This window comes from Xyrauchen texanus, chromosome 40 (assembly GCF_025860055.1).
Source record: "Xyrauchen texanus isolate HMW12.3.18 chromosome 40, RBS_HiC_50CHRs, whole genome shotgun sequence".
Classification (NCBI taxonomy): domain Eukaryota; kingdom Metazoa; phylum Chordata; class Actinopteri; order Cypriniformes; family Catostomidae; genus Xyrauchen; species Xyrauchen texanus.
In genome coordinates, this window is record NC_068315.1 from 35,553,320 (window position 1) to 35,570,013 (window position 16,694).

Here is a 16,694-nt window from a genome sequence, read left to right on the forward strand (position 1 = left end):
TTCTGTAACTGCTGATCTCCTGGGATTTTCACAGACTCTTCTGATGACATCACAGTATTACCTTTACCATGAGTTTTAGAAGCGTTATTTTCCCCACCGATACTCTGGCAGGTCCCTCCCTGCGAGCAGTCTGCGATTGGCCAGCCGAGAAGTAGTTCATATCGCCTTAGTAACCATAGTAAACAGAGTGACGTCATACCATATGTCAAGTGTATTTTGTTGGTTCATGTATTTCATGTCTTTTATTATGAAGTTTATTTCCTGTTTCATGTCAGATATCCCTAGTCATGTGACTCCTGTTCCTGCCACGTTCATGTGTCTTGTTTTCATTGCTTTATTTTTTAATTATCATGTGATCAGCTCTGTCTTTTCATTGGTTAACTTGTTTGCTTGTTCTCCCATGTCATGTTTTTAAGCCTCGTGTTGTTGATGAATGTGTTTGTAATGTTGTTCAAATCAAGTCATGTTTATAGTCAAATCATGTTATGTTTTGTTAAAATCAAGTTCATGTTTATGTTTCACGTTTATATTTAGGGTTTTTTGGATTTCACGTTTGTAAATAAAACTGCACTTGTTTTCTTCATCTACACATCATCATCTTTGTCATTGCCATTGCCAGCAGCAGCATCGTTGCACCGTATAAGTTGCAGAAAAACAGCCACTAAGTGCGAATTTTAAATGTTTAACATTAGACAAGACAAAACTATCACATGCATTTAAATCAGCTGTTTACTGCTTTGTTGTTATAATGGGGGTGATGTAATAGTGTACTGTATGTGTGTGTTTTTACTCTCTTCTGTCCTTCACAACTGATAGACCTGTATACTATACAGTATATTCCATACAGAGCAATATATGATATGTAACATCATTTGTCACTTCTTTTATGTCACTTCTAATCATTCATTAATTCTGCAAATAGTTTTAATGAATTAGAATGTTTAACCATAGGTAAAGTTTATGATCTTAAATGAAATTATCAATATGTGTGTTTGTGTTGCAAACTTAATATAAAGTCATTAAAAGTCATGTAATTACATGTTTATTAAAAAGAATAATATTTCAAATTAACAATTAAAATAAAGGTATATTTCTAATCATTTACTCACCCTCACCCCAGAACTGTATGACTTGATTTCTTCTGCTGAACACAAATGAAGGTTTTTAAAAGAATCTTTCAGCTCTGTAAGTCCATACAATGTAACTGAATGGTGACTAAAACTCAGAAGCTCCAAAAAGCACATAAAGGCAGCATAAAAAACTCCAGTGGTTTAATCCATGCCTTCAGAAGTGATATTATAAGTGTGAATGAGAAACAGATCTAAATATTAGATATAAATATATTTCTAAAAGATCAAATATTAAAATATATCTCTGTTTCTAGGAATATGGTAAGAAATAATTGAAGTTTTTATATTTCTTTACTTACAGAAAACTGAGAAATAGACTGTCAGCTGTGAATTAAAATGTTGTTTTCCAACCTTGCTGTCTTAAAATTATAATAATGCATCTGTCTCCATATATTATTCAATCAATTCAAGTTCTGCTTTAAATTTAATAAAGTTATTTTCAGTTCCAAGTGTGGCTATGTGTTTGTTTGTTTGTTTGTTTTTTGGAGAAAAAGTTGGATAGGCTTTAGACAACAGCGCATTAGCTAGCAGTCCTTCACTGGCAGGTGTCACCGATGATCTTACAATCGGTTACAACTTATTGTAAATAGAAACAACCAATTTACACCTACTATCATCTTAACCTGCCAATAATCTGCTTTCTGCCTCATTATATGAATCCACATGAGATAATTAACACACAATGTTATAACAAATCCATTATGTTTGGGAGTAAAATATATGCCCAAGGTAATATTTATTTTATAGTGTTATTCTGTATTTAGGCACTAATGCTATTTGCGGCCAGAATCACAAGACATGGTCTTGAAAATTATTCACATAACAAAGAGTTTTAAAGTTATCATCCTTAAATTTGAAACAGAACATTATCAGATTTGTGGCGTCACTCCATTATGTTTCTATGCATCAACAAGGTCAGTGCCATATATTATACATATTTATGAAGAAAAAAAGCTGATCATCTTTTTTGGGGTTTTACAACAGACTTCCAAGTGTCTTCTTTCAAAAAAGACCATAAGTATTCCTGTAATACAACGTGGGGATGAACTACAGCCATTGTATTTTGAGGATGTCCTTTTAGGCTTGAACTCAAAACAGATCAAACAGATTACATTTCAGTATTATTAGATTACATATATTTCTTAAATAATATTATTCATATAGGATTCATTTAAATCATGAATTATACTCATATGTCCGTTTGCGTTTCAGTGACAGCATAAGGAACAAGGAGGAAATAGAGACAATATTTTACATTTGTTGAGCAGAAAAACAAACACTGCTGTGAAAAATGTTTTAGAAATGAACTAAAAATTAAAGCTATTAGTAATGTGATTACTTTTCAATGAAGTATAACGTAAAGCAGGCCTGATCTAATTTGTAATTTGGAGTATATTATTATGATTAGGTAATTTCTGCAACACTGGTTATGAGATTTACAAAGTGCACACATAAATACCAAATGGACTGAATATATTTATTTAAGCTCTTAGGAAAAAGTATAATTTCCCTGATTTTAAAGCTTTTTATAAATATATTATAATGGGGATAAAAAAAATCTGGTTTGGGGGCAAGTCCAAAACAGATAGATTTTTCATCTCCACACTCGTAAAAATCTATATTTAATTAAAAGTAATTAAAGAGACACTATACAGTTTACATTAATTAAAATAAATTATTTAAAACACTAGAACGATAACTTTCTTAAAATAAAATATCAATACACATATCTCTCTCTTTCTATATCCGCTATAAATAGAGATATCTATGTGTTCAAGCTGTAAAGAATGTTTCTAGACTGCATTGTAAAGAATGTCGCTCCACCTGTCTGACTGCCCGTGCAAGCCCCTCCCTATCGCGCGCTCCTTCCAGCTCACCTGAGCGCGAGCGGCCGTCATGTTAGTCCGGTGAAACTCTCACAATCACCATGAAACGACACATTTACACCTCGATTTTCATCCTCACAAACTGCGCGATATACACAGGTAAGACAAATCAACTAATTTATCCCTCGTGTTCACACTGAGTTGACTTTATTTACACACTATCGATGAAGACTTGAAACGAGAAAGCTTCGTGTTTCCCCGACAACTAACAACAGTAAAAGTCTCTTTTCATGTCTTATTAATAATCTACTGTTATTCACAATGGACATTTATATATATATATGTCAGTATGATTGGGGTTACATTGTCTGTGGGGCCTATTATTTGATTATTTGTATTTTGGCATGAATGTAAATTATGTTTAGATCTTATATTACCATAATAGTGTAAAACACATGCAAAAAGAAGAAAGTAGTTGTAAATACATAAATATTATAAACCCATGGGCGATACTTACAGTTGAAGTCAAAAGTTTACATACACCTTAGACAAATTCATTTAAAAAATTTTTTTCACAATTTCTGACATGTAATAGTAGAAAACATCCCCTGTCTTATGTCAGTTAGAATCATTTAACATTTTGGTTAGAAATTTGGTCCATTCCTGCAGACAGAACTGGAGTAACTGATTCAGGTTGGAGGGCTCTTTGCTCGCTCACGCTTTTCAGTTCTGCCCACAAATGTTCAATCAGACTGAGTTCAGGGCTTTGTGATGCCACTCCAATACTTTGACTTTGTTGTCCTTAAGCCATTTTGCCACAACTTTGCTTGGGGTCATTGTCCATTTGGAAGACCCATTTGCGACCAAGCTTTAACTTGCTGGCTGATGTCTGGAGATGTTGCTTTAATATATCCAAAATTTTCCTTCCTCATGATGGCATCTATTTTGTGAAGTGCACCAGTCCCTCCTGTAGCAAAGCACACCCACAACATGATGCTGTCACCCCCATGCTTCACGGTTGGGATGGTGTTCTTTGGCTTGCAAGCCTCACCCTTTTTCCTTTAATCATAACAATGGTCATTATGGCCAATCAGTTCACTTTTTGTTTCATCAGAACACTGGGCATTTCTCCAGAAAGTAAGATCTTTGTCCCCATGTACTCTTGCAGACTGTAATCTGTTTTTATGATGGTTTTGGAGCAGTGGCTTCTTCCTTGCTGAGCAGCCTTTCAGGCTGTTGTTCTGGGATTGATTTGCACTTTTTGCACCAAACTACGTTCATCTCTAGGAGACAGAACGCGTCTCATTCCTGAGTGGTTTGATGGCTGCGTGGTCCCATGGTGTTTATACTTTTATAATATTGTTTGTACAGATGACCGTGGTACCTTCAGGCATTTGGAAATTGCTCCCAAGGATGAATCAGACTTAGCTGATATTTTTATTTTCCCATGATTTTGAGCAAAGAGGCACTGAGTTTGAAGGTAGGCCTTAAAATACATCCACAGGTAGACCTCCTATCAGAAGCTAATTGGTTACTTGTCTGAAGACTTGACATCATTTTCTGAAATTTATCAGGCTGCAAAACTTTCTTTCATCTGTTAGGAGTTAGAATCAGTTAGGCAGTGTGCAGTGAACCTTTTTCTCTTTTCTCTTCTGTTTAGAAAATATTATATATATATATATATATATATATATATATATATATATATATATATATATATATATTTCAAAAAAGAAAAGAAAAAAGAGAGAATGACTGAAAGCCGCAAACGATGTTCCCCTGTTCTTGCTCTATAGCTGAAGACGACACACATCAGTTTTTGCTGTTTGTTTGGGGGTAAGAGCACGCTGCTCTCGCGTTGGAGCAGGGCAGGTGCGAGCACTGCGATTTGCTTTAACAGGCAGAGTGCTTCGCGCTCGCCTCGCTTGCTTCCGGGAGTCAGCACTCACGAAAAAAAAAAGATAGTTTGTGGGGCTCTTGCATGGATTTGGCTGAGGAGCAAGAGACGGGTTGATCCCTTTCTCTCGCTCTCTCCCCAAACCCAGCTGGTCCTTCACATGATCTCGAAGCGCATTCCGACACTTCTTCGGATCATGAGGATCGCAATTCTCTTCCCGCCTCTGAGATTTCCGTCCGCGATAAAAAATCTACGGACCTTCTCATCCTTGACCCGGACATGAAAGGAAATGTGAATCCTTTCATGTCTGGCTCCTAAGGGTACCAAATGAGGTTCACAGGGTTTTCTCTTGAGGTTATTGAGACCATTTCAAATGCTAGGGCTCCCTCCACTTGGAACTGAGCTGGATAGATTTTACCGGGCAGAAGAGGACCTCTTCGCCTCTGTTGATAGCACAAGGTCTCCTCTACTTCTCCCCGAGTTGCCACGGCTTGGTGGGCAGGGTGCCCTCAAAGAGGCATCCTCATTATTGCCCGGGCCTACGAGGCGCGCGGTCAAGCTTCGCCAGTAGGTTTTAGGGCGCACTCTACCAGAGGGCTCTCCACCTCTAAAACCTTGGCTAGAGGTCTCCCTCTGCAGCAAGTTTGTGATGTGGCAGGCTGGTCCTCTCCGCTCACATTCATCCATTTTTATGACAGGTTTGTGTTGCGATAGGGTTCTCTTCGCACACATTCATCGAACTTTATGGGTTAGATGCTTTGCTATTCCGGACTCTTATGTCCTTGAGTCGACATCTCAGCCCATGCCTAAACAAGTTTGTGATGCGGTAGGTTGTCCTCTCCGCACACATTCATTAGATTTTTATAGTTTGGATTAGGGATGCACCGAAATGAAAATTCTGGGCCGAAACCGAAAATCCAGGATGCACTTGGCCGAAAACCGAAACCGAAATTTTTACCTATTTAAAAAAAAAAAATGTTGTGTATAATTGTATTAATTTGATACTTTTTCATTAATTTCATGAATTTAATTAATCTGAATTGAAAAACTACAAACCAATAAAATAAATCACACTTTTATTGAAAGTAGCACAAAAAAATTGGACAAAAAATATATTAAAACTATATTAAATATTATTCTTCTTTCAGTTCTGTAAAAATCTAATTTTACAGATTTTATTAACAATTATCCAAATAATGTAAAGTTTTAGAAAACTATTATATGTACAACAACAGTCAAGTAATGAACTTAGCTAGCATCTTTCAAAAAGTTTCAATATGCAACAGTAATTTTAATTAAAACAAAAAGGCAGAACACAGAATGGCAGAGGGCCTCTATTCCACTGATCTATATATAACTATAATATATAATTATATATATATAGATCAGTGCTCTGTTCTGTTTATGTAAACGTATGTACACTTTAAGTGAAAATGATTGTGCAAAACAACAGTAATTGAACTAAATCCAACCTCAACTGTAAACGACAGATGTATCCTCAAGTGAAGAACAAGTGTAATGTAATTGCTATACACATCATATTGGACCGCTTTCTATTTAAGTACAAGTGACAGGTTTCTCTTCAAGAACGAAAGTTGCTAAACGTTCTGACATTCTCTCCTGTCTGAAAGCTCATCAAGAACATGAGATGCTGCACTGAACAGTCTCTCACTCTCTGTGCTGGTGCTTGGGCAGATATACCTGTGCGCAATCCGCGCAAGCAAAGGAAAGCGGTCTTTGTTTATGCGCCCGTAGTCAAGGGGATTGTCGCTTCTGGCGTAGTTCCGCTAGATACGTCTCAAGTTGTGTTGTAGCTGCGCTAGTTGTGACATTTTTCTGTTGTGACAGACACTGCAGATCGCAAATTTGATGTCCTTATCAGAAACTTTGAAGAATTTCCACACCGCTGACATGATTGGCCTTTGTTTGGTAGCGCCGTTGTGGAATTATCTAACAGCTGTGATAAGGGCTACATCGATCCAGATTGAAATCTGAGCACTGAGGGGCGGAGCGAGGAGGTATATATTTTCGGCTCATATTTTCGGCCTTTTTTCTCTTTCGGCCGAAAACCGAAAGTGCCGAAAGTGCCATTTTCGGCCGAAAATTTTCGGCGGCCGAAATTTCGGTGCATCCCTAGTTTGGATGTTTTGTCACTCCGGGCTCTTATGCCCTTGAATCGACATCTCAGCTCATGCCTGAACAAGTTTGTGATGCGGCAGGCTGGTCCTCTCCGCTCACATTCATCAGTTTTTATGACAAGTTTGTGTTGCGATAGGGTTCTCTTCGCACACATTCATCGAACTTTATGGGCTAGATGCTTTGCTACTCCGGGCTCTTATGCCCTTGAGTCGACATCTCAGCCCATGCCTAAACAAGTTTGTGATGCGGTAGGTTGTCCTCTCCGCACACATTCATTGGACTTTTTTAGTTTGGATGTTCTGCACTCCGGGCTCTTATGCCCTTGAGTCGACATCTCAGCTCATGCCTGAACAAGTTTGTGATGCGGCAGGTTGTCCTCTCCGCTCACATTCATCAGTTTTTATGACAAGTTTGTGTTGCGATAGGGTTCTCTTCGCACACATTCATCGAACTTTATGGGTTAGATGATTTGCTACTCCGGGCTCTTATGCCCTTGAGTCGACATCTCAGCTCATGCCTGAACAAGTTTGTGATGCGGCAGGCTGGTCCTCTCCGCACACATTCATCAAATTGAATGGTTTAGATGTTTATGCTACTCCGGGCTCCTATGCCCTTGAGTCAACATCTGAAGCTCATGTCTGAGACCTCTCGCGTTTTTGTGAGTACACTGCATAACCGTAGGGGTCCGGACAGCCCCTAGTGCGGCGGCGTGGGTATTGCGTTCCCCGTAGCGCTTAGCGAAAGCGCAGCATCATAGTGAACGACACGACACCTGGTGACGTATCCATTTATAGCCTGGCCGCAGGTGCATCTAATGATTACAGCAGCCGAGGCTATAAATTCCGGTCAATGTTCATTGACGTGTTACACACATTATTTCAGCTCGGTCACAACTAGGATTGTTCCCCATAGCGCTTAGCAAAAGCACAAAATCTCGTTCCGCTTTTTTCAGGGAACAAGGGTTACACATGTAACCCGAGACGTTTTAATGAATTCAAACTAAGTGTATGTAAACTTCAACTGTTATTATACAACAGGCCTGAAAAAACTCAACACACATCCCTCATTTTGTCCAATATTTGCACCTTAGTATGGATAAAATATGAAACTCCAGCAATGACCAATCTCAAGTTACTAAATTTTTGAAGATGCATTTATTTTATGATGCATCCTCATAGTTGTAGAGCAGACGTCACATATGAAGAGCTTTGAGCTGGTGAAACCTCGTCTGATTCATGAGCGCTGGAGGAGACATGCCAATCCCTTACTCACACCTGCCCAGGTATATAAAGTTGTGGCCAAAAATATTGACACCCTTGTTAAATATGAGCAATGAAGGCTGTGAAAAATGGTCTTTATTGGTTATCATTTTGATCTTTCATTCAAAATAGTCACAAAATGATATCCTTTAATGGAAATCAAACAATTGCATACACAACACAAGTTTTATCAAAAAACAAACATTTTCTTCAATTATATGGGTGGCACAATTATTGGCACCATTTTATTCAATGCTTTGTGTAACAACCTTTTGCCAAAATAACAGCTATGAGTCTTCTCTTATAATGTATAATGAGGCTGGAGAACACAAAAGGAATCTGAGACCATTCATCCATAAAGAATCTCAACAGATTCTTCAAATTCAGGGGTCTACACTTTTGGAATCTCCTCTTCAGTTCACCCCACAGGGGAATCTAATGGCCATGGCAGAATCTTGATTTTGTGGACAGTGAACCATTTTTTGTGTTGATTTTAATGTTTGTTTTGGATCATTGTCCTGCTGGAATATCCAGCCACAGCCCATTTTAAGCCTTCTGGCAGAGGAAGTCAGGTTTTTATTTTTTATCTGTTGAATTTAGATAGAGTCCATGATGCGATGTATCTGAACAAGATGTCCAGGACCTCTGGCAGAAAAACAACCCCACAACATTAAAGATCCAGGACCACATTTAACCATGGGCATTGGGTACTTCTTCATCTGTGTGTGCGCCAAAATGCTCTATATGAGAGTCATCTGAGTAGAGTTGCAATGGTATGATAACTGTCTCAGGATATATCACGGTTTCACGGTATTACACAATTACTATTATCAGTGAAAACAGAAGGGTTATTTTATTTATTCATTTTGAGCAAACACTTTATTATAATTGAAACTTGAAACCATTTTATTTATTGAAGTATGTGTAAAAAAAAAAAAGTCTCCCTTTTGAAAATAAATAAAATAGAGAAAAAAAAGAGCTAACAGAATTATAATAAACAGAGTTATAAACATGATAAAAAATAGCATGTAAATATAACATGTTATATTACTAAAGCATGTTAGTTTATATGTTACATTAACTACTAATGAAAAATAACATCAACTGTGTGAGCTTTTAAAGTAATGTCCTATTATTATCAATAATGAATAATTATGTGGTGGTTAACTCCAGGTTGCTCCGGGGGGATTGTCCCTGCACTGTAAGTCGCTTTGGATAAAAGCATCTGCCAAATGCATAAATGTAAATGTAAATGAATAATTATACTGTAGGTGCACAGTCAGACTGCTCCTGTCTGTACTTTAACTCAGTGATTCTCAACTGGTTTTGCTTCAGGACAGATTTTACATTGGACATCAAGTGTCGACACACCAGTAAAAACATTTTCTTTTATGTTGTTTTGTTCATGGTTTTCCAGTACAAGCACATGCATCAGGTGACATTATAAAAGCAACAGGAAGTATTCTCTCCCCCCTTTTAAAAATTAAAGAACATATTTACTTATATGGGCCCATTATTATCCCGTTTGTTACCTAATATTAAATTTTTATACACATATTACACAGACAGAAAGGCTCCTTGTTACCATGGTTAGGTCAGTGTGCTAGTCTTAAATAATAATAAATTAATGTATTTCTGAAAAATAAATACTAGCTGAAACACATCTTGAAACTTTAACTACAACTGCCACTGTTGATATAAAATGAGGTCTAATAGATTCTACCTTTAGATTATTTCATATGAAACTATAACATTGTCAAAATATATGTTACTTTTACTCATGTAAAATCATGAAACAATTTTGTAAAGGTGATGTGTAATGAAAATGAATGAGCGCATAACACAGTGTTACTCTTTTCCTCCTCAGTGCTGTTTGGCATGTCAGGGCTGCTACTGTTTGAGAGATTCGACTTGACTTTGTAACGCTTTAAACTAGAAGTCTCACTAGAATTGAAATTGGTCACATCGGTTTTGAAGTCTGCGCTCCGCAGCCCGGTTGTTGCATGCGTGCGCCAGAAAGAAGAGCAGATCATGATTGCGAGCTGGTGCCGTTACGAAAGTGCAGACGAGAAACCTTTAGCTGTTTGCGAGATTATCATTAAATCTGCCTTGGCAGTCCTAAATAGTCGATCAGTTGGGCGGCTGCGGAAATATCTTCAATGGGAGACCCATGGCATTGTTCTTTCCCTGCTGTCCGCGACCCAGTCCGAATAGACCAGATGAGAAACACTGCTTTAACTCACACACACACACACACACACACACACACACACCACACCCACCCACCCTCGCCTCTCTATGACATTTTCTCCGCTGCTTGTGTGTGTGTGACGGAAGTTGACAAGTCTGCACATGTGAGATTCTCTGTCCGGTTGCATTTTTTTCTCAATACTGTAGATAAGCAAATATACATGGTATGATAACAGTCAATTTTCATACCGTGGTATACCGCTGCAACTCTACATCTGACCAGAGAACCCGGTCCCATTTGAAGTTCTAGTAGTGTCTGGCAAACTGAAGACGCTGAGGACACTGGTCCTCTTCCAGGCCGATTCTTAACATCTCCGGTTGACTGGAAATTATTGCCCTGATGTTGGAAATGTTCAATACTTAAGATTTTTCTTATAGCCACTTCCCATTTTGTGAATCTCATCAATCTTTTGCCGCACATCAGAAATATATTCTTTAGTCTAACCCACTGTGATTGATGATTAAGGGAATTTGGCCTGTGTGATGCCTCATATGTTTTACCCATGTGAAACAGGAAGTCATAAATGAACAATTTAATGTTCCTAGTCACCCGGGTGTACTAAACAATTTGAAATATGAATGGGAATATACCTCAGATATATTCAGATATACCTCAGATATACACAAAAGATCAGATTTGACCCCCTTTCAATTAGTTTACTTCAAATAAAGGTTAGATTTAGTGAATATTTTGAATGAAAGATCAAAAGGATAAACAATAAAGACATATTTTGCACAGGCTTCTTTGCTCATATTTACCAAGGGTGCCAATATGTTTGTCCACAACAGTAAACCATCATTAACCGTTGGGAAATGAGTTCTGGTGTTGTTCTTCCCTGCTTGAAAATAATGTGTCTGATTATAGGACAAACATGCTGACAGTATCACATACTCCATCACGGTTAATGGAAATGAACACTTGCTACATCTGACTAAAAACAGGTATGAACTTTGAATACATGCTGAAATTGTGATTTGAATATTTTTTTCAACTTTCAGAACAATGTAAATGAATCTCCTGTTTCCACAGAGACTTTTTATCAAATGACTTTGTTGTGTTTTCCCATGACGCAAAGAACAAAGTAAAAGCACACACAGAAAAACTGGTAAGATTTATTTCCATTTTATTTCTAACTTCGATTAGATTCATTGAACATGCTTTGCTTGTGATATTGTTTCAGAACAAAGAAATTGTGAATGCATTATGGTGAGAGGATGTAGGTTATGTGGCATTGTAAACATTGAGTCATGTGTAATTTGATCTGTGATAGTGACAGCCTAAAGATTTTATCATGATGAAAATGTGTAAATATTTACTCACCCTCACCTCACATTACTCACATAAACCTGTATGATGTTACTTTTCTTTGGAACACAATAAAGAAATCTTGAAGAATCTTCGCGCAGCTTTTTTCCAAATCTCATTCCCCATCCTGCATTCTTCAACTGGCAGGTCAAGTTCACTGCAAACATATGCAGGAACCAATGATGTTTTAGCAGTGACGTCAATGCTGGTGCAATACTTTGAGGTGCACTTTTTGAATGTGAAAGAAATGAGATTTAAAAGCTTTGGCAGAGGGGAAAATGATCAGTGAATAATTACTTACATTTCAGTGTTTTCCGTTGTGTAAAGATCATTTAAAATGTGAATAATTGAAAAATGAGGGTGAGGCAATAATGACAGAATTTTCTTTTTTGGGTGAAAAATTCCTTTAAGGATAGCAATTAACAAAAATCAATCAATGATACAGCAGTTTTTCATTGTACTTTGCTGATAATGGTGTCTTTGTTCCAGGAGAACTGTCACTATCAGGGGCACGTGGAAGGTTATGAAGACTCTCTCGTAGCTCTCAGCACCTGTGAAGGTCTCCGGTATGTACAGCCTTCACAAATTATTTTCATTTACTTTTACATTTACTAATTTAGCAGACGCATTTATCCAAAGCGACTTACAAATAGGGCTGAAACGATTAATCGACATTTTCAACAACGTCTATAATAAAAAAAAGTCTAAATTGTCAAATTGTCGTTTGATCTGATTTAACCTGTTAAGCTGCAACCCCACTTTTGAAAAATCCCCAGAAATGGCATACCCAAACTGAAACAGATACAGTTCATAAACCATTTCTTCTAAAAGCACAAGTATGATCCCATTTGAAAGCTGACACCTGGCAGTTTATTGTAAATGTAGAATTAATTATTGTCATAATGAAAAAAAATAGTTATAAATAGCTTCAAAGTTTTGTCAAGTTATTAGAAATGTATTTTTATGAAATATTTTCATGAAAATAAAATTGAAGTTGGCATTGCAGCAATCTAGAAATGCACTGCAGCTAAAGCCACATGTCTGACCATGTTATATTTAAAATCTGAAGATGACAAGTCTAAAACTCTGTATTTAGTTAAATGTTTTTCAAGATCATGTCATACGACTTTATTTTGATTAGACTCTAAAATGCAAACTGATGTTTATTGTCATGTTCTAAGCATCTATTCAGTCTATTGTCTCTGTTTATTTATGTGGTGTAAACGATCTCCGTTCAGTCTCTGTCTCCCCTGCACACATTCACACCTCTCCAGCCTGGTTATGGCTCTAAATATGCTTTTCTTTTGTCTGCATTATAATTACTAACGACTGGCTATTCACACTGTTTCAATCCCTAATCTCTTTTCAGGAAAGTTCTCAAAGTTCTCACCTTACATTTTAAACTATATAAAATGACCTTCTTGAAAAAAGAAACATTTCAGCAAGCAGTCCTATTTAAAAATATTCATAAAAATAACAGCTAGGTAGCAGGTGCACCAAGCTAGCTATCATATTAGCTTAGCACACCATCAATACACGACAATTTATGAGATTAAAACCATGTTTGTGCTCTAAAACTTACTTTATAGCACAAGTCGAGTGTTTTAAATAACCTTTTGTGCTCTGATTTGGCTTCAGATAAAAAAATCAGACAGAAAATATATTATTTTATAGTATTCTGCACAATGATAAAGTCTATATCGATTAGCATTACATTATCAATATAATCTATTATTATGAAAATACCTGACATGGCTCGAAGAACACAGATAAATCAAATATCATTGCAATCATGTTTGTTGTCTTCAAAACATCTTTATCTGCAGTTACAGCGATCTCTGATAGCTTTGTTGTGTCAGGGTCTTCCTGGAATGTCAAATGATTATGGCACTTCTTCTTGTGTTCCATATATGGAATATTATACTGTGCACAGAGCGCCGGCGCCTCAGGCTGCCAGTATGGATTGATAACAGAATACATCAGAGTCTCCAGCGCTCATAATGATTACATCGACGCATTTGGGTATATATTCAATAAATATGATTCCTGTCTATATAAATCTGATGTAAACCTATGAGAATCTATCAATATTTCTCCAAATCTGCACATTTTTGAGCTAAAAGCCCTGAGGGACGTTGTTTTGTCAAGCGCTGTCATGACGATCTCGCAGGAGTTTTTTTCTGAATGAGAGCGGCTGACGCTCATAATTCATATTAAAGACAATGACTAATTTTTTGATTACATAACTCCAGACACAAATTAAGACATAACTGTCACTATAAGTTTCTCAGAATACAATAGTGGTCAAATACTGAACCTTGAGTCTTATATCTTTTTAATGATGTATAGTTTGTCAAGGTAATAACATTAAATCTGATAGTAACTTTGAACTATTTAAAAAAAAAAACACTTCAGAGCGCCAGCGCTCTGGCAACGGTTAACAGGTTAACGTAACATGAGATGACATTAAACTGTAATGATGACTCGTGAGAGCAGCACTTCAGTTCACACCTGACAGATGAGAGGAAGAATGACACAGATCACAGAACAGATGTACTCTACACTTTACAAACCGCTTCAGCTGATGTAGAGCTCAAAGTATGAGGGAATTATAATGCAAAAATACAAAATAAGTATGTATTTTAGAAGGTTAACTCAGCAAAGTACAACATTCATGGATTCCTTTTAGATGCTACCTCAAAGGGCAACACTACTAACCTGTATCAGCACTTAAAAAAAACACCTCAAAGCCACGTACGATAGTTGCATGGCTAAAAAGCCGAACACCAGTGTGTCGAGTAAGCCGAATACCACCCGACAGGGATCACTGACCGAAATGTTTTTAAGCGTAACTCTATATGCATGTACTTCAAAATGGCACGTAGAAAGTTACGTTTTCAAGCAGTAACAGAGTTCATCGCGAAAGATATGATGCCCCTCAGTACGGTGACCAAGCCTGGGTTCCCTGCTTTGATAAATACACTAGATAGGGTACAACATGCTCTCCCGCACATATTTTAGCCAGGTTGCCATACTGGAGCTACACAAAAAATGCAGTGCATTTCATTACTGAAGACATCAACCTCAAAGCTCGCTGCCTTCAAACTACCTACTTCCCAGACCACTACACGGGGAAAATATTGCCCCTGTCTGAGAGAGGGGCTTGTCAGCTGTACTCTCTGTTTATTACAGTGACTTTGAATTATCTGAATAATACTGAGTGTGGTAAAGCCACAGATTTGTTGTTATATTTCTGCAATCTGTACTTTAGTTTGTGTGATTTGTTACTGACTTTCATATTAGTGTATGGTGACAAGATTTACAACTTTTCACTGCCACCTGCATCGACGCGTCCTGTGTGGGATACAGTACGTGTACCTTAAACTGTCAAATATTAAACTATGCAAACATTAGGTTGTGTCGCTGTACTCTGTGTTTCAGGGGAGTCATTATCATCGGTAATGAAAGTTATGGGTTGGAACCCGTCCTGCGGTCTGAAGCCATAGAACATCACCTCTTCCTGTTGAAGGACAGCCAGTCAGAGCCGTTCGTTTGTGGACTAGCCAATGAAACGTCTCCTGCCGAAGACCAATCTCATCACGCTGACCTGTCCATGTTTTTACGGGTTTGAAAATATGTTTTATTGTTATTAACAATTTTGTATTCATACAGTGCGGTCCAAAAATCTTAGGCTCAAAATCACATTAAACCTGTAAATATACAACATTTTTGAATATCGAAAGTTTTAAAACAAAGAAATGTTATTATGTAAAATACTCAAAAATTCATGCTAATTTTTCATTTAAACTTTTCACATAATGTTTTTGCTGATAACACTTTTTGTAATGAGAGAAAATTGTGTTAAATGAGAAAAATGCTCTACAGAAGCATTTTCAGCAGTGGACTCAGACTTTTGGACTACAATGTGTCCACAAACACTCAACAATTGATTATTAATTGAATCTATTGAATCCACAGAAAAAACGAAACTTACCTCAGACCAAATATGTGGAGTTGGCATTAGTAGTTGACAACCAAAGAGTGAGTATTGCCTATGAGATGTTTGTGTGTTTTAATGAGAGTGATGACTCGCAGTCTTACAGCTGTGTTAATCTGTTATCAGTACAACATCATGAAAGGCAATGCAACTGCTGTGCGAGAGGAGATGGTTCAGCTAGCTAACCTGCTAGACACGGTGAGTATTACAGATCACAGCAGAGCACAACATGAGTCTTTTATCATTAGAAGCGCCAAGCCACTGTAACCTACTCTTAGCGCGACTTAAGGGGTCAGAAGACCACATAGTCTTCAGGCAGGGACACTGCTACTGACACATAATGCTCGCTAGGTGGTGCCTCTTGTAGACATTGGATTGGTCTTAAAAATGTCACTGTGAGTTAGGCAGCAGTTGCCCTATAAATGCTTATAGACTGAATTTATCGACATTCTGTCTACGGTTGATCCAGATCCATTTGTCCTGGCAAAATAGTTTTACATTTATTTTAGGATATGCTCCTATATTTAGTAACACATAAATTAAGTTGTGATCGAAGGCTTGTAGCTGGAGGAGCACGAGGGTGATATGAATCACTAGAGATGCATTGAAATGAAAATTCTGGGCCGAAACTGAAAATTCAGGATGTTGTATTAATATGATACTTTTTAATAAATTTCATGAATTTAATGAATCTGAATTGAAAAACTACAAACCAATAAAATGATGGACAGAAAATTGGACAGAAAATATATTAAAACAATATTAAATATATTATTCTTTATTCAGTTCTTTGGCAATAAAATGTAACAGATTTGAGTTTTTTACCAATTATCCAAATAATTTCTAGAAAACTCTAATGAAATGCAAAACAGCATTCAAGTGATGAACTT

General features: G+C 37.1%; 1 protein-coding gene across 1 annotated transcript in view; it reads left to right on the forward strand.

Annotated features, from left to right (window-relative positions):
* The first annotated feature begins 3,004 nt into the window (after nt 1–3,004).
* Nucleotides 3,005–16,694, forward strand: part of zgc:174164 (uncharacterized protein LOC570656 homolog) — a 65,354-nt gene continuing 51,664 nt past the window's right edge. The window contains exons 1-8 of the mRNA XM_052112715.1: nt 3,005–3,115; nt 8,171–8,274; nt 11,367–11,443; nt 11,532–11,607; nt 12,297–12,373; nt 15,249–15,432; nt 15,786–15,848; nt 15,931–16,002. Coding sequence (XP_051968675.1) covers nt 3,058–3,115; nt 8,171–8,274; nt 11,367–11,443; nt 11,532–11,607; nt 12,297–12,373; nt 15,249–15,432; nt 15,786–15,848; nt 15,931–16,002 — 711 coding nt within the window. The 5' untranslated portion in view covers nt 3,005–3,057. The remainder of the gene's footprint in view (nt 3,116–8,170; nt 8,275–11,366; nt 11,444–11,531; nt 11,608–12,296; nt 12,374–15,248; nt 15,433–15,785; nt 15,849–15,930; nt 16,003–16,694) is intronic.